The sequence below is a fragment of the Polypterus senegalus genome, chromosome 12 (assembly GCF_016835505.1).
Source record: "Polypterus senegalus isolate Bchr_013 chromosome 12, ASM1683550v1, whole genome shotgun sequence".
NCBI classification, from domain to species: Eukaryota; Metazoa; Chordata; class Cladistia; order Polypteriformes; family Polypteridae; genus Polypterus; species Polypterus senegalus.
Genome location: NC_053165.1, coordinates 144,247,359 through 144,266,098, shown reverse-complemented (window position 1 = coordinate 144,266,098; position 18,740 = coordinate 144,247,359). Strand labels below are relative to the sequence as shown.

The 18,740-nt window shown below is 37.4% G+C and overlaps 1 protein-coding gene across 1 annotated transcript; it reads left to right on the top strand.

Annotated features, from left to right (window-relative positions):
• The first annotated feature begins 271 nt into the window (after positions 1-271).
• On the top strand, positions 272-18,535 carry LOC120540534. Its single transcript, XM_039771373.1, has 3 exons — positions 272-335; positions 451-780; positions 18,420-18,535. The coding sequence occupies exons 1-3, from the start codon at positions 275-277 to the stop codon at positions 18,533-18,535; spliced, it is 507 nt and encodes a 168-aa protein (XP_039627307.1). The 5' UTR covers positions 272-274.
• Positions 18,536-18,740: the final 205 nt, after the last annotated feature.

Genomic DNA, 18,740 nt, shown 5'->3' with positions numbered 1-18,740 from the left:
ACGCCCAATAATCACTTACGTATTAATTTGATCCATTAAAATAATGTGTATTTCCTGTGCAGCGTTAAGATATACAGTATCTTCCGTTTACCCTGACGAGTTTAACTACAGGTATGTTTTTTTCTACGCATTCTAATTTACAAAGTAAATAAAGTGTTTTTGCAAATAAACGCCAATTTTGGAGATGCTGCGCCCTCTACCGTCCTTATGATATAACGCACACACTTATAGTTTGTGAATCCGGATATCAAATTCTCGTTGCTTACTTATTCAGATGACAATGGACGTACGCGCTGGAGTCGTTTTGGCTGCTCTCTCTCAGTCTCTGTTTTCGTGTAGGTAGCGCATGTTTAAGTTGTACCTATGATTTTTTACAGATTGATCATACAAATTATTTATTTATGGTAATATTTTTAATTAGTTAATAACATTCTTTATTTTTCATTACAGACTGTTGCTCTGCCGCTAGTCTCATAACTCCTCAGAACATATTTAATGGGACAGTAGGTGGAGAAATCACATTTAATTTGTCAATTGATCCAGTCGATCAAACGGCGACTACTGGAACCTGGAGATTTGGTCCGAAAATTGTTGTGACCTGGACGGAATCAAACATTATTTATACAAAGGATTATAGAGAAAGAGTCGAGGTGTCTTACGCCACTGGCAGTCTTAAGTTTAATAAGCTGTTTGCTAATGACTCGGGAGAATACACAGTGGCGATTACAACAGCTCCGTCTATGCTCAATCTAGGTGGAAGAGTTGAGTTAAAAGTGTATGGTGAGTAACTGTACGATACAAATGATAGCAATGAACATAATAAACCTACAGACTGACAATGTTTTTTTTTCCGTCATTCCAAAACTGAGTGCATTTGAGCTAACATTTCGTTAAATTGGGTCAGTTTAAAATCTGTTAGCTATTCATATTTTTATTTCTGTCTAAAAAAAGTTAAATGGTTTAAATATTGAAACAGCCAGTGAATAGTTAAGATTTTAGTGAACGCTTAACTAATACTGCTTAATGTTTTGGATGCCCCACTGGACAGTCAATACAAGCCTAACCTTTTTACTTGTAAATACATGGATTTCTATTCCTGCACCTCTGAGTCTTCAGTAGCCCATAATGGACTAGCTTTCTCAGATAACCTGTCAGTTGGCCATTCCTCAGAAGATGTGAATAAACGTGAATTTTCCAAGCAGGCATGTTGCAACCAAGCTGTGGATGGCGTTTACTTATTTACTTTTTCACGTTGATCTCTTTCCAGCATTTTGTAAGTCAAATGTCTGCTTTAAATTGTGTGTGCAATTTCATAATGGTTGGTGTCCTTAGCTATGGTAAACTAATATTCTACATTGTTATAGAGAAAGGAAGTTAGCAGTACTGTTTTCATGGTCAAACTAAAAGTTGCACTTTTCAGCTGGTGCTGCCAATTGCACAGTTTCACAGTTTCATGATAGAAGGAAAATAGCTTTTTGGTCTGACATGAAGTTGTTCCAATTAGCTTATTCACTGCATCCTAGTCCAGGAGTCCTCTGACAAAAGAATTAGTTGTGGATCTCAATAAAGAGTTACACTTTGTTCTACATCAGTAGAGCATCAGTGAGAAATGCTAGCTTTGTTCCATTAGTTATATTACTTGATCTAAGTTGAACTTAGACATAACACTAAAGGAGACACAGGAGCACCTTCATTTTGGTATTACTGAACAACATCATTTTGCCAAATATATACTGTGTTTTGAGTGAAACTGTGTTTCCTGTACTGCAGTTATGTCTTAAGGGTGACCTTTTGAACTTCTGTTTTATTTATTGTGAATGCTAAAGAGCTCAGCATCAAGGAGTAATTCCATAGTAGTTCATGCACATGGCAAAATATTCCTGAAACTAAAACTTATGAAACACCATAAGAAATTTTTTGATAATGCATGAAATGTACACTATATTGCATTTTATGGAACTTAAATTTCATGTGAATATACCCTGTATACTCTAATTAATGGACAGCATGGTAATGCAGTGGTTAGGTTTTCACACTAAAGCCCTAAGGCTGTACTCTGTAGGAGGCAATGGGTGGCAATGGATGAGGTGGCAGCGCCCTGAGGTGTCTGTGTGCTGTTTAAGTCATTTCCATTTATTCTCAGCGATAGAGTAAATGCCAACATGACACTTCTTGTTTCATTTAACAGAAATTGCATAGTATCCTAGAAATTTAGTTGCTAATCACTTTTGTTATCTATTTTATGTGAAGAAATGTCTTCTTTTAATTTACTTTATTGGCATATTAGGAACCAGCAAATGGAAGTTGATCTGGAAAATACCAGTTACCAAAATGGAACATAAGGACACTAGTAATCATAATTCAATGACAATAAGTACTGTCAGGACTGGGTAAAATCTGGGGACGGACCTGAAGGGGAAGTGGCATTTTTTACATAGGGAGATACTGTACTGGTTGAAACTGAACCAGTGTAACTATTCAACTGAAACATAATGTTCAAAGAACGATGAAGTAACAGTGACTACTCACTACTAAAAGTTGGTTGATATTTTATTATCCTATTGACAACCTCTCCAAAAAACAACTAATATGGTTGTATTCTCAACTTCTACCAACACACATCTGCCTTAACAGATTAATCGATTCTCAGGTCAGTGTGCTTATAAATTTTAATGTAAGATAAATATGCTACACAACTATGGGATGTCACGATTTGACTCTCATTTTAAAATTTTCTTAATGGTTCCTGGGCTCTAAATATTATCAGTTGAAGGTTTCTGATACCAAGGAATCTAACAGTCATATTTATTTTATGTTTAAATGTGTGTTTTATGCATTATCCCACAGTTCCATTTTGTTTTTCTATGGGCACCTCCATTTTGGAATTTTAATGTTGACAGTACCTATTTGGTTGTTAGGGGTGACATCAGGGGTCAGGGATAGTACAACATCACAAGACAAAGAGGTCAACCTTTTCGACTTCCTGATTGTCAAAATTTGGATTCACTAAAAAGACCCAGCATTCTGCTTGTTCATTTGAAATGCTTTTTGGTTTTAAGATCTTTTCTGTCTCTGACTTTGATTTACGTCTCTCATTGTGACCAAGTGATGTGCACTATTTTGGCTTTCAGTCTCCTCACTCATCTTTCATTATGATTTTTTTTTGTCTTATGTTCTAGGCTTAGTTTATGAGATTCTCACTCACCTGATTTTGACTTTAGCTTGCTTTACCTGACTTCACTGTATCTCCTGGTTGCATACAATTGCTGACAATTGCTGTCGGTACGTAGCGTGGAATCCCCAGTAAATTAGGTATCTTTCAGATTTTTTTAAAGGAAGAGATTATGACAATATTTATTTACAGAGTGTTTTGGGAGCCAGAGGTAACAGTATATTATTGCACTGTGTGGCAGACCACCATGTCCCTTAAACGTCCAGGATGCCCCGACCATGGAAAGACCTGGGGGAAGAGTATTTTCAGGACAGTATCTCCACTAATAAAGGGCAGCCCCCTTGGCTTACAGTGGGGCCACGGGTTTGGAGCATGGAAGCTCAACACTACTGGAGCCGTGGCCACCACCAGAGAACACTTGGATATTTACTGGGCCCTGTTTGGCAGCATTTCCACTACACCAGGAAGTGCTGCTGGAAGAAGGCTGTTGGACACCTGGAGTCCATCCGGGTGTCCTATAAAAAGGGGCCAATTACCTCAACTCAATGGTCTGAGTCAGGAAGAAGAAAGACACGTCTGTGAGGAGGATTGGAGGCGGAAAGGACTGTGCCATAAACTGTGCTTTTGGTGTTGTAAATATTTGGGTTTGGGTTGTGAAGGATACTTGTTTCCAGCCTGTCTGTGTCTGGGTTAGAGCACCTGTACGTGCCCCCGTGCTCACAACTGTCAAATCTTAACTCTAAATGCCTATCTAAAAAAGAAATATTTATTGAAAAGCAGTTTGAATAAATGCATCTATCATGATAAAGACCCTTTCAATAAACATTGATGCATCAAGGGGGTAATACATCGTAATAGACAGTTTCCTTACATCAAAGTTATATTACTGCCTTACAGGAAAAAAAGTAAATAGTCTAAAAAGTGAAAATGAAAGGGCTGTAAACAGGTAGTTCCTAGCAAAATGCTTTTCCCGATTTATGTTTTACATCAATTAATTAAATTATATATTTTTATTATTACAGCCATTCCACAGTCATCACTTCATGAAAATTTTAAAATACATGTAAACTTTACATAATCAAGAATAATGATGCTCTCCTCTCTTTGTTTAAAAGTAACAGATTGAGTTGCACATTTAGCATGAAGCACATACTTCAGGTTAAAACAGTGTTATTTAATCCAGCTGTAATCTGAAGTAGGCACAGTGTAATGTTCTGTTTCAATCAGCCTTTCCAAAGCAAAGAGATTATTGACTGTCCAGTTCATGATTAGTATTCTGATAATCCAGATATTAAGAAAACCTAGGTATTAAAGATTTGTGGGTGACAAGCTGCACTGCTTTTCTCCAAAGACCATCTGTTCCTAACTTTAGCTGCATTTTCATTCCAAATCCACATTTCTTCACAAGGTGTTTGATTTTGCAACATTATTAAATCTTGGGGTTCTTTCACTAAAGTTGAAATTTGGAGACTGATAAGAGTAAATGGGCACAGCATTTCTACCTGTTTTGCAGCTGCATCCACAAGCTAAATACCTTTAATTACTACAGTATGTCAGATTTTTTAGACTGTGCTCTACAACTAGTTACTGATACTTCTGAAGGGAGAGTTAAAGTATCCATTATTTCTTTCTTCTGATTATGCCTAGTGGGAGTCCCTCAAGCTGTCAGATATTTTCTGTTTTTTTATAGGCCCAAAGTCATATGTTACTCCAAAGGCATACTTAAAGTCAATGTAAATATTAATGGATTTGCTCATTGCCAGTTCACAAGCTTTTTTAAAGCTGCCAGTTAAGCCTGCTGTGTAGAAGTCCCAGGGCTTAATACTCCATGGTTCTCCAAATAGTAGTCATTGCTTACTGTTCATCCAAACATTCATTGACTATTCTGTAGTAGTATTATGTCAGGGTGCTTCTGTCAAAATGTCAATGAAAAATGATTGATGACTTGATGGCCCTGCCCCCTTTCTTCTGATTTCTGGATTAAATGATGTGCTCCGCCCCCTGTCATCTGATTGGTGAATTATAATCTGTAATTCCCTAACCCCCCCTTAATCCAACCCCCTCCAACTGATTGGTCAAGGTTTGTGTGAACAGCAGTTTGATGGGTGTTCGTCCCGCCCATACCCCACTTTAATGCCACCCCCGCTCTCCTGATTGGTTCAGGATTTTTTTGTCAAGAGCATTTTGATTGGTGTTGATCCCACCTTAATCCCACCCCACCCGCCTGATTGGTTCAGGGTTTGTGTCAAGAGCAGTTTGATGGATGCTGCCTCTGCATTGCCCCCCGGCTGGCCAGGTCTCCCTGATAGTATGGACCACGCCCCTGCATTTATCTATTATTTTAATATCATCACAAGATTAAAATATCTATCTATCTAACCGTTGCTTTATAATTTGTAAAAAAGGAAAACCTTTTTTTTTTTATCTAAACCGCTTACAGGTACTGCAGTAAAACATCCTTTTCCATTTCACAGAAAGTCCTCTCGCAGAAAGGCAAGCTTCCAGCAGCTGATGTGAATCAGGTTTCTCAACTCACAGAAAGGGACGCAGACACATTGCTGCTGCTGGAAGCTGACAGACTCTGCACGCAGGAAAGTGCGTACAAGCACGTGCAGCACCTCCTTCCATTGTGTTTTTTAACTTTTGAAGATAAAGTATTTTAGGTATTGCGTGTAAAACACGAGATAACTAGTTCAATATAATTCTTTTAAAAATCACACAGCGGTAAATAGTATACAGCTATTCCCTTTAAAAACTTGTATATAAAATATATCAATTGCTTTATAATTTTTAATTAAAATTACAATAAGTAATATAATTATAATTTATAATTTGTATAAAAATCTACTTATCTATCTAAAACAAACCCTTTTCTATCAAATATCCCACATTATAATAATCAAGTACATTTATATATGTATTTTCAGCTGAGCTAACGATCCACATTGCGGAAGCTTTTTGCTTAACTTTCTAAAGGTGAGAGCTGTACCCAGACACACAGAGTGAACGGGCACACTTGAATAACAATAACACACTTAAGTCCAACGCCTTAACCACTCGACCATTCTGTTGATAGAAAAAGCCATTTTAAGCACTCTTCAATATTCTGTGAAAACTATGATCATTTTTTCAGCTCCTTCAAAAAGGTGCCAGGTACATTTTACGTGTATATTCCATATTTATACTCTCGAACCTATTAAACTAGTAATGAAAGGAATGACCACGCTTAATAGGGCTCAGAGAAACCCTCCTTCCTTATTTAAAAGGGTTTTTTTTCTTTTTAACGGTAAAATTTTTATCGCTGAGTTTTTTAACGCTGCAACGATGCTTCTTCAGCAGAGAGTTGAGTGTGTGTGTTACTTTGGTATGTTTTAAGCTACACTTGTATATTAACACGGTACTAGTCAGGGTCTATTGAGGATCAGGATTTCACTTTCTTTTTTTTAAATCTGGTACCTCCTTTTTTCCATCTTGTGCATTGTTCAGTAAACCTTATTTTTTGGTGGATCAGAACAATTTGCTTACGCTCCACTCATTATTCTCTTTAGGTTTTTAACTGTTATCCATACATTTGTATGTTTCAGCAGTCCTTTGAAAATGTTTCTGTGACAGTAGTAAGTAGTAACTCTACCATATTGTGCAAAAATCCAGACTACTCACTTTTAAAAGCTCTGATCTGAATTTATCAATTCATCTAATATGTCAGCTTTGCCTTCATCTCACCACTGCAATTGGGCCTTCCTCTTTGTAGATTTATGTTGTAGGGGTTTATTTGTAAAGCACTTTGTGGCACTTCAAGCTAAATTTTATTTCCTTGGTTATTCAGCTGTCCATCGGTGTTCCATCTTATTATAAATTGTATTTAGTCTCTCTCTTTATTTACTAAACATTTTATATGTTGAATAGTAAACAGTTTTCTTGTTCAGGCTTTAATTTAAAACAGCATTTTCATCAACATGCTGTAACCACTTTGGCACTCAGGGTGCTTTGTATAATACAAAGTTTTGGAAATTCTGTTAATGCTTGGTAATAGCATTCCATTTTACATAAGTTATGATACCCTGAAAAATAAGAATGGTTATAGTAAGTTAGAGCAAACATTGCATCTGTGGTGCTCTTTTTTGGCATGAAACGATACTGCTGCTCACTAGTCATCACCTCACTTCTTAATCTAGCTTCCACTACTCTTCCACTACTTCCAGTTGCATTCTGTCTTTGCAGACCTGGAGAAAGCATATGACAGGGTGCCTCGAGAGGAGCTGTGGTATTGTTTGAGGAAGTCGGGAGTGGCAGAGAAGTACGTAAGAATTGTATAGGATATGTATGAGGGAGGTGTGACAGTGGTGTGGTCTGCGGCAGGAGTGACGGATGCATTCAACATGGAGGTGGGATTACATCAGGGATCGGCTGCTTGATATGGATATGGGCAAGTAAATGCTTAATTTTGGAATAATAATGTTTAGCTTAACTCTGACCTTGACCACGATCACTGCACAAACCCTGGTGCTTTGACTTGTATTCAAGAAGAATGCAGACACTTCTTCATTCTTGGAATCACAACTCAAACTTACATCCCCTTCACCCTGAATGCTACTAAAACAAAGGGTGATTTTTCACAAACAAGGGCAAAGCAGTTTTCAATGATAGCTGCCATATGTAATCTGGACTACCTAAAAGAAAGAATAACCCACACAGTTTTTAGTAAAATTTTAACCACAACACATATAATAGATATTATGTAACTATTTACTAAAACATTTTCCTTCCTGATTTGCCTAACGTGTCCAAAAATAAGCCTAATCATAAGCCCTGTAGTGTATATGCTCATATAACTTACTATAACCATTCTTATTTTTCAGAGTATCATAACTTATGTAAAATGGAATGCTATTACCAAGCATTAACAGAATTTCTAAAACTTTGTATTATACAAAACACCCTGAGTACCAAAGTGGTTATAGCATGTTGATGAAAATGCTGTTTTAAATTAAAGCCTGAACAAGATAACTGTTTTCTATTCAACATATAAAATGTTTAGTAAATAAAAAGAGAGACTAAATACAATTTATAATAAGATGGAACACCGATGGACAGCTCAATAACCAAGGAAATCTAATTTAGCTTGAAGTGCCACAAAATGCTTTACAAAGAAACCCCTACAACATAAATCTACAAAGAGGAAGGTCCAATTGTAGTGGTGAGAGGAAGGCAATGCTGACATATTGGATGAATTGATAAATTCAGATCAGAGCTTTTAAAAGTGTGTAGTCTGGATTTTTGCACAATATGGTAGAGTTACTACTTACTACTGTCACAGAAACATTTTCAAAGGACTGCTGAAACTTACAAATGTAGGGATAACAGTTAAACACCTAAAGAGAATAATGAGTGGAGCGTAAGCAAATTGTTCTGATCCACCAAAAAATAAGGTTTACTGAACAATGCACAAGATGGAAAAAGGAGGTACCAGATTTAAAAAAGAAAGTGAAATCCTGATCCTCAATAGACCCTGACTAGTACCGTGTTAATATATTGGATACTCTGTGCCTGGTGAAGTAGCTTAAAACATACCACAGTAACACACGCACTCAACCCTCTGCTGAAGAAGCATTGTTGCAGCGTTAAAAAAACTCAGCGATAAAAAAATTACTGTTAAAAAGAAAAAAACCCTTTTAAATCAGGAAGGAGGGTTTCTCTGAGCCCTATTAAGCGCGGCCATTCTTTTCATTACTAGTTTAATAGGTTCAAGAGTATAAATATGGAATACACATGCAAGATGTACCTGGCACCTTTTTGAAGGTGCTGAAAAAATTATCATAGTTTTCACAGAGTGCTGAAAATGGCTTTTTCTACCAGCAGAATGGCTGCTGAGTGGTTAAGGCGTTGGACTTAAGTGTGTTATTGTTATTCAAATGTGCCCGTTCACTCTGTGCGTCTGGGTACAGCTCTCACCTTTATAAAGTTAAGCGAAATGCTTCCACAATGTGGATCCTTAGCTCAGCTGAAAATACATACATACAGTGGTGCTTGAAAGTTTGTGAACCCTTTAGAATTTTCTATATTTCTGCATAAATATGACCTAAAACATCATCAAATTTTCACTCAAGTCCTAAAAGTAGATAAAGAGAAACCAGTTAAACAAATGAGACAAAAATATTATACTTGGTCATTTATTTATTAAGGAAAATGATTGAATATTACCTATTTGTGAGTGGCAAAAGTATGTGAACCTTTGCTTTCAGTATTTGGTGTGATCCCCCTTTGCAGCAATAACTACAACTAAATGTTTCCGGTAACTTTTGATCATTCCTGCACACTGACTTGGAGGAATTTTAGCCCATTCCTCTGTACAGAGCAGCTTCAACTCTGGGATGTTGGTGGGTTTCCACACATTAACTGCTCGCTTCTGGTCCTTCCACAATATTTCGATTGGATTAAGGTCAGCACTTTGACTTGGCCATTCCAAAACATTAACTTTATTCTTCTTTAACCATTCTTTGGTAGAACGACTTGTGTGCTTAGGGTCATTGTCTTGCTGCATGACCCACCTTCTCCCGAGATTCAGTTCATGGACAGATGTCCTGACATTTTCCTTTAGAATTCTCTGATATAATTCAGAATTCATTGTTCCATCAATGAAGGCAAGCCATCTTGGGGCCTCATGTATAAATGGTGCGCACGCACAGAAATGTTGCGTAAGAACTTTTCCACATTCAAATCCACGTATTAAACCTAGACTTGGCGTAAAGCTACGCACTTTTCCACGGTACCTCATACCTTGTCGTACTCAGGTTCTGCAGACTCGCGGCACCCAGTGTCAAAGCAATGCTACTGTTCCTGTGTGGTTACTCCTTATTTTCCTGACGCGGCTTTTTAAATACACTGAAACTAACCGCATATTGTTTATTAGTGTAATGCATCTGATTGTAATTAACTTGTAACAATATAATGGTCCTTGGAATAGCCATAGTATTTATTCCAAATACCATAACTGCTTTAGCATTGTTACTCTCACTGCACCTTCTTCTTTCAGCTGCTCCTGTTAGGAGTTGCAATAGTGGATCATCTTTTTCCATATTACTCTCACTGCACCACTCAGAGTATTTATATCACTGTATCTGAGTGTGAATCACAGCAGCAGCTGATCAGAAAGAGAATTATCGGTATACAGCACCAAGTACATGCTACCTCAGCCACAGCAAAACATTTTAAAGCCTTTCCTGTATGGACCTCGCGGTTCAGAAACAGTTTGATCCCAAGAACTATAAACGCACTCAACCTATTGCTTCCTGTAGAAATGTTTGTACTTATAAGTGCAAATACCTCACTGTAAACTTGTATTACAGTTATAATATTGCACAACCTGAGCCACTTTATAAAGTGCATATTTACATATGATGACAATATCATTTTTAAGATGAAATGCAGCAAAATATGTTTATTATATTATAAAGGTAAAACTTTAACATCATTTAAATAATCTGTATTCTTCCATGGGACTGGCGTGAAGGATAGAATAATTAAACATGTACTAAGAAGATATTTCAATGTTCCTGAAACGTTTAGATGGCTTAACATCTATTACAGAGCTGATTGTGTGGCGATCGGTTACTTGGAGAAAGAAAACCAAGGACTGCAGGGGCGGCCACGCCAATATATATTGAATATAAAACAGAAAGAGAAAATAACAACACAGCTAAAAACGCAGCAGCAAATTTCGACAAAAGTTAAATGCTTGTGTCATGAGCACGAGGCGGCTATGCAGTATCCGTAACAGACGTTGCCAACTACCGTGCATAAGATACCATATTGACACTGGCGGGCAAAGGAGCCACCAATTCTTTCTCTGCCCAGGGCCGCCACAAGCCTAGAGCCGCCCATGAGTACTGCTGCAATAAATAATATCATCGAAGGTCGCACACAATCACTGCAGCGTCAAACCCATGTTTAATAATGTGCTTTAACTCCTATCATCATGAAAATGATATCACGTATACATCTCAGTATTTTAGTTATTCAGAGAGCTGTAATATCATGAATGCAATGGATTCTGAGTCCAGTCGGAGGAAGAGAGCCGGTTTAAGAAGCAAGTAGTGATTCACACACATACAGCACATAGAAGATCACATACAAAACAAAGCATTTAACATGCTACTTTATTACGATGTGATTTGAGAAACTGGTTAATTAAACGATTTTAAGATGACATTTATGATGTTCTACTTTAATGACAAAATAAACTACATGATTAAAGTGGATATTTCGAGATTGAAGTTGACATTTCGTGCTTTTTTTCCCCACTGTGTGCCTTTTTTTCTCTGTACCCTAATAAGCTTTCATATGAAACTCAGACGGTTGGATACGACTCGCCTTTTCACGGCAACTTTGATATCTGAGCTTTCGAGTATCTCCAACACGGTATGTCACTCGATCAACTTCCTTTTGTTGATTATACCACGGTTTAATTAAACAAATAGTATGTTTTTCTTTTGCCTCCACTTTGTATTCGCTGAAATTCTTATATTTTCCCCCATGCTTTTCCCATTGTCTTTTCACAGAAGGCTGAGCTTAAGAGTGATTTATATTGATTTGCATACTAAAAGAGGCGTAATTCTGGGAGGAGTTGGGGCGGGACATAAGGCGCATGCATGAGCGTTACTTTTCACGCTGACTGGGATTTATGTGGTGGAAGAACGTGGAAGTTGGAGTAAGCACAGATTCCTGCATCTGGATTTTTCTGTGCATAAGCACATTTCGGCTTTGGTGCTTATGCAATGTTATAGTGCGAATTCTATGCACAGCGTTATGCATGAGGCCCCAGGTTTAGATGCAGCAAAACAGGCCCAAACCATGATACTACCACCACCATGTTTCACAGATGGGATAAAGTTCTTATGCTGGAATGCAGTGTTTTCCTTTCTTCAACCATAATGCGTTTCATTTAAACCAAAAAGTTCTATTTTGGTCTCATCCGTCCACAAAACATTCTTCCAATATCCTTCTGGTTTGTCCATGTGATCTTTAGCAAACTGCAGATGAGCAGCAATTTTTTTGGAGAGCAGTGGCTTTCTCCTTGCAACCCTGCCATGCACACCATTGTTGTTCATTGTTCTCCTGATGGTGGACTCATGAACATGAACATTAGCCAATGTGAGAGAGGCCTTCAGTTGCTTAGAAGTTACTCTGGGGTCCTTTGTGACCTCGCCAACTATTACACGCCTTGCTCTTGGAGTGATCTTTGTTGGTCGTCCACTCCTGGGGAGGGTAACAATGGTCTTGAATTTTCTCCATTTGTACACAATCTGTCTGACTGTGGGATTGGTGGAGTCCAAACTATTTACAGATAGTTTTGTAACCTTTTCCAGCCTGATGAGCATCAACAACTCTTTTTCTGAGGTGATCTGAAATCTCTTTTTTGTTCCTCTCCCTGGCATAGAACCAAACTGCTCCTCCTCTATGGTAGTCTCTTCCCTATGCCTTCTCTTTCCTTTCAAATTTTAATTGTGTATAAACTTCATCTCTGTATAGTTCCCACAGTTCTGAATATCACCCTTCTCCTAAATTCACACTCTTCTGGTATTCTCTCCTTTTCATTGATCTCCTGTATTAGACATCTACTCCCTTTTCTCCTAAACCCTTTCACACTTCTGCTGGTATTTCATTTGGTCCTGTTGTCCTTCTATTTTTCATTCTTTTCCGTATATCCTTTACTTCATCCCTCCTTATTCTTGATACTAGCCCCTCATTTTGGACTCCATCCCCAAATACTGCTCAAAGAATATAAAGAGGAACTGCAGGATTTTATTTCTATTGTGGACCAAGCCTGTGTCTGTTCATCTACTTGTGTTCATGTCCAGGTTTTTATAGTTTGTATGTTTGCTTCCCAGTAATAAAACTGAAAGTTAGGTAGAGCCATGCCACCTTTCACCTTAGGTCTTTGTAGGGTCGCCCTTTGGATACATGGATGTTTTGAATTCCAAATATATGAGATTATGTTTGAATCTGATTCCTTAAAAAAAGTTCTATTGATGGATATTGGAATATTTTGCAATAAAAAAAGAAGCTTAGGAAGGATAGTCATCTTAACAATGTTAATTCTTCCAGCTAAAGTGAGATGAACGGTTGACCATCAATGCAAGCCTTGCTTAATTTTTTCCATACTGACAGCGAGATTTTGTTGATAAAGAGCTTTATGTTTGCTTTTGATGTTTACCCCTAGGTATTTAAACTGATCTGCAATGATAAAAGGGAAGGTTTCCAATCTAATATTGTGTGCTTGAGAATTCACTAGAAAGAGCACACTTTTATTCAAATTAATTCTGAGACAATAAATCTTTTGAAATTCTGTTAGTGCTGTTAGGACTGCAGGCACAGTATATTTTGTGTGTCTGATATATACAGTACCATATCATCTGCATATAAAGAAATTTTCTGTTTAAGTCCTTCTCTGATAATCCTCTTTATCTCTTAAGCATTTTGACAGTGAACTGCCAGTGGCTCAATGGCGATTGCAAAAAGTAGTGGTGACAAGGGGCATCCTTGTCTAGTACTATGTTCTAATTTAAAATAGTCTCTAGCTTCTGTGAATGTTTCTAATAAAAGGGGAGCTGGCTGAGTGGAAAATTTCTTATAAAAGTCGACCAGGTAGCCATCAGGGCCTGCTGCTTTCCCACTGTTAAGTGACTTTATAGCATGTAGTAATTCTGATAGATTAATTATAAGATTAAATGGATAGATTAGAAATAGCTTGATCTTTTTCTCTCCCCCCACCCCCCCATTTTGCCTCCCCACTTGAGGCTAGACCACACTTCACAAAGACCGAGTCCTCTGAGATACCTAGAGACAGAGTACATCCAAAACAAAACAAGCCCCCCAGCAGTGGTGTATGAGGAATAAAATTGAGATATCTATTGCCAGTACAGTCCAATTACTATAAGCACTTTAGATAGTGAGATAGTAAAGCTAGGAAATGCTTTTACAAAAGTGACCCTGGATAAGCATAGTAAACCCTAATACAATAATAACAATAAACCAAAGGTATGATATTGAAGAGTCTCCTTTAGAAGAGAAAAAAAAGTATTAATTTCTCCACACATACACATAATTAAAGTATAAACTAAAAGTGTCAGAGAAGGAAAAAGGGTGTATAATTACAATACCAGAATCATTTCAAGTGCATCAAAAATAGTTAGTTTAAAATAGTCGGAATTAATGTTGTTAATACAAACTGAAGCCTCTGGATTGGTATACAGTAGTTTGATCCATGCATAATTGTTCGGGCCAAACCCAAATTTCTCCAGTGTAATGAAAAGGTAGTTCCATTCAATCATATCAAATGCTTTTTTTTTATTTCTGGGGTGTTTGACTTTGCAGGTGAATATATTACATTAAACAGGCATCGAAGATTGGAAGCTAAGTGTAGGCCTTTAATAAATCCAGTTTGATCTTGTGATATTACCGAAGGCAGCACTTTCTCCATCCTTGTACTAGGGCTTTGGAGAGTATCTTAACATCATTTTTCAGAAGTGAAATTGGCCTGTATGATGCACATTGTAATAAGTCCTTATTTTGTTTAGGAAAGACGGTGATTAATGCTTGGCGAAAAGTTTGATGTAGAATTTGATTGTCTCTAGCTTCTGTGAATGTTTCTAATAAAAGGGGAGCTGGCTGAGTGGAAAATTTCTTATAAAAGTCGACCAGGTAGCCATCAGGGCCTGCTGCTTTCCCACTGTTAAGTGACTTTATAGCATGTAGTAATTCTGATAGTGCCAAAGGTTTATCCAATTCCTTTGCGCTAAGTGTATCTATTTTTGGTATCTGTAATACATCCAGAAATGCATTAGATTGTGTCTTGTCTTGTTTAAACTCAGTAGAATAAAAGGATTTATAGTAGTCTCTAAATGTGTGCATTATATCTTTATGGTCAATGATTCTGTCTCGGTTTGTGTTTGTGATTGCTGGGATTGCATTGTGAACTTCTTGCTTGTGGATTTGTTGAGCTAAGATCTTATTATCTTTCTCTCCATGTTCATAGTAATGATGTCTTGACTTAAATATGAGTTGTTTAGTTTCTTTAGTTGTTAAGAGGTTGAATTCTGAATGCAGAGCCTGCTTTTTCCTATGAAGTGCCTCATTTGGACACCTGGAATGTTCTTGATCTATTCTAGTAATTTCGCTAATTAGCTCTGATACCTTCTTGGTTTTCAATTTATTTCTGTGAGAAAAATATGAGATATTCTGTCCTCTTAAGAAGGCCTTCATGGTTTTCCAGAGTATTCCTGCAGAAACCTCTGAGGATGTATTTGTCTCTAAAAAAATATTGATTTGCTAGGATTTAAATTCTGTACAGTTCTTATCTGCTAATAAAAGTGGATTAAGATGCTATCTCCGAGATGAGTATGTGAGGCAAAATGATTTTAGCTCCAAAATCAAAGGGACATTTGATCGTAGGCAAGAAATTGTTGTTTACTAATAAATGATTAATTCTTGAGTAGCAATGATTCACCGGTGAGAAGAAGGAATATGCTCTTGAGTTTGGGTTTAGAAATCTCCAGGGGTCTGATAAGTTGTGATCAGTTACAAACGGTGTAGTTGTGTTTGCAGTTTTGGATGTCATTGCCCCTGTGGCAGGGGACCTGTCTAGGTTTGGATTTAAAACACAAAGTCCCCAGCCATTTTAATTTTACAAGTGTTCACATTGGGAATGGATGCAAATACATTTTGCATGAATTCACCATCATCGACAATTGGTGAATAAATATTTATCAAAATCACTTTACAGTTAAATAAATTACCTATGACAATCACATATCTCCCTTCAGGATCAGATACTACATCTGATACTACAAATGAAAATGTTCTATGTATAAGAATTCCCACACCTCTAGTTTTCTTTGTAAGGCTAGAATGGAACATTTGGCCTGTCCAGTCTTTGTGAAGCTGAAACTGATCCTTGCTTAATAAGTGGGTCTCCTGTAGAAATACTATTTTAGCATTTAGACCTGTTAGGTGAGAGAATACTTTCTTTCTGTTTAATTCGTGACTCAGGCCTTTTACATTCCAGCTCACAAAGTTAACTGTCCGGTCTTGGAGACCTGGCTTCTGAACTTTTGTTGTCATTTTGTAGTCTTAACTGAAAATAAGACAACTTTGACCTTATTTTCCAAATTTCCCAGGAGTTTTTACTAGGAAGCCTGTTGTTACATTGGCCTTATAATTATAAGATTAAATGGATAGATTAGAAATAGCTTGATCTTTTTCTCTCCCCCCACCCCCCCATTTTGCCTCCCCACTTGAGGCTAGACCACACTTCACAAAGACCGAGTCCTCTGAGATACCTAGAGACAGAGTACGTCCAAAACAAAACAAGCCCCCCAGCAGTGGTGTATGAGGAATAAAATTGAGATATCTATTGCCAGTACAGTCCAATTACTATAAGCACTTTAGATAGTGAGATAGTAAAGCTAGGAAATGCTTTTACAAAAGTGACCCTGGATAAGCATAGTAAACCCTAATACAATAATAACAATAAACCAAAGGTATGATATTGAAGAGTCTCCTTTAGAAGAGAAAAAAAAGTATTAATTTCTCCACACATACACATATAAGTGTAATTAAAGTATAAACTAAAAGTGGCAGAGAAGGAAAAAGGATGTATAATTACAATACTAGAATCATTTCAAGTGCATCAAACAGCCAGTAAGATCTACTTTGTCACTCATGATCGTATTTCAAAAAAGTGTCGGGATCAATTTTCTTAACTCTTTCTCTGCTTCCTCCGTAGAGGTATAGATAAAATGCTTGCGTTGGATATCCACTTTCAGTTTGGCAGGGTACAGGAGACTGTATCTAATCTTGGCTTTCCGCATGCGCTGTTTAGCAGTTGTTTAGGGTGAGAAATCCGGGAAAATACAAATGTGATTATTTTCATATTTAAGCTGTTGTTTCTGTCTGAGAAGTAACATTGCATATAACTTAAATTGTAGTTTTTCGAAACGCACAATAAGACTCCTAGGTTAAGAGGTATTTGATCCTCATATGCCATAAGCTGTTGCTATCTCGGTGTCTGATTTACAGTCCTCTCCAATTATTTTAGACTACGAATTTCACTGAGTTTGGACTTTCACGATGCTCTGGGTGATCTTTGATTCTAATATTATTCCTTCTGTCTCCAAATTTTCTGCATTTGGAATTTGCAGTCATTGTTTTCCCATCAGCAGTAGATGCCAGGTGTTCGGCTGTTTCAGTCGGAGTCGTGAATGTTTGCTTAACATCTTCCATCTGAGCACCAAGTACTATCAGTTTATTTTCAAACTTATACGCATTTTCCTGAATTTGTTCCTCAATTTTTTCTAGCATACCTTTAAAGGGATTATTTACATGTTTCTTATCTTGTGTTTATTATCCTGCTACAGCTTCTCGTTTGTCTTGAGCATATCATTATTTTTTTTCTTTATATCTTTCTTGACCTCCTTTATATCTTAAGTGGTGGCTGCAGCCATTGCAGCAATCATTACCTTCAGTTCAGACAGATTGTTTCAGCCTTCGTGCTCTGCAGGTAAAGTGGCAAGCCCTGTTATAGCCGATGTACCTGGCTCATGAAAAGTAGATGAAAACATGGAAGGCAAGACCATTTCCAGTTTCAATGGATCTTCTGGAATTGATGAGCTATCATGACCTGCATTGCTTGCAAATTCACTCCCACTTTCGCTCTCGACTGGAGATGATGCAGATACTGGGAAATCTGTGCTTTTGCCTATCTGTTCCAGGTCAGTCTTTGTAAGGCCGTACCTTGAGTTTGGACTTGATGGCTGTCTAGGATGTCTAGGCTCGGGTGTAAATTTGAGTTTCTTTTTTGTTTATTTCTGAGCTCCTTTCTTACCGCTCATTTTCATATATGCTTGCATATAATATAATAGAACCTCCTCGAGTTGGGTAAATACAGGACACCACGGGATGATAAAAAAAAGAGAAAAATTAACATTGCTGCTAACGGAGTTCTGCTTCAGATGTCCATCTCCCGTAATGGACAAGACCAATTTCTTGACACTATTCATACTTACTGGTAGTCTCCAGTGCATTCCAGTGAATCCCTGAGATGGCGTAAGCTCTCTCTTTGGCAGAAAAGAGGTCTCACATAGAGTTCTCTTATATTTGATTTCTTCTTATTCCTAGATTTATGTTAAAACTACACTCCTCCTTTGAGTGACCTATTAATTAAACTCTTCATATTTGGATGCTTTCTTAGTGTTTCACAAAATTTCTCCAGCTCTACATGGTGCTGGTCTCCGGGTCAAAGAGACTCCATTGGATAACCAAGTCATCGAAAATGAGGAAGAATCTTCTGTGGCGATCCAATTGTGAATTGAAAACAACATAACAATCCAACAACTAGGAAATCACGCAACAAGAAACCACATTTCATAAGTTGTCCCACCAATGCTTTCTGCTAAGGCCAGTTTGGCGCTTCAGATGGAGCCTCTTCCAGACCTTCACATCAGAGCAGTGTTATAGGATTTTTATCTATTTTATTATAATGTAACTCACTGAGGCAGCCTTCTGCCTCAGC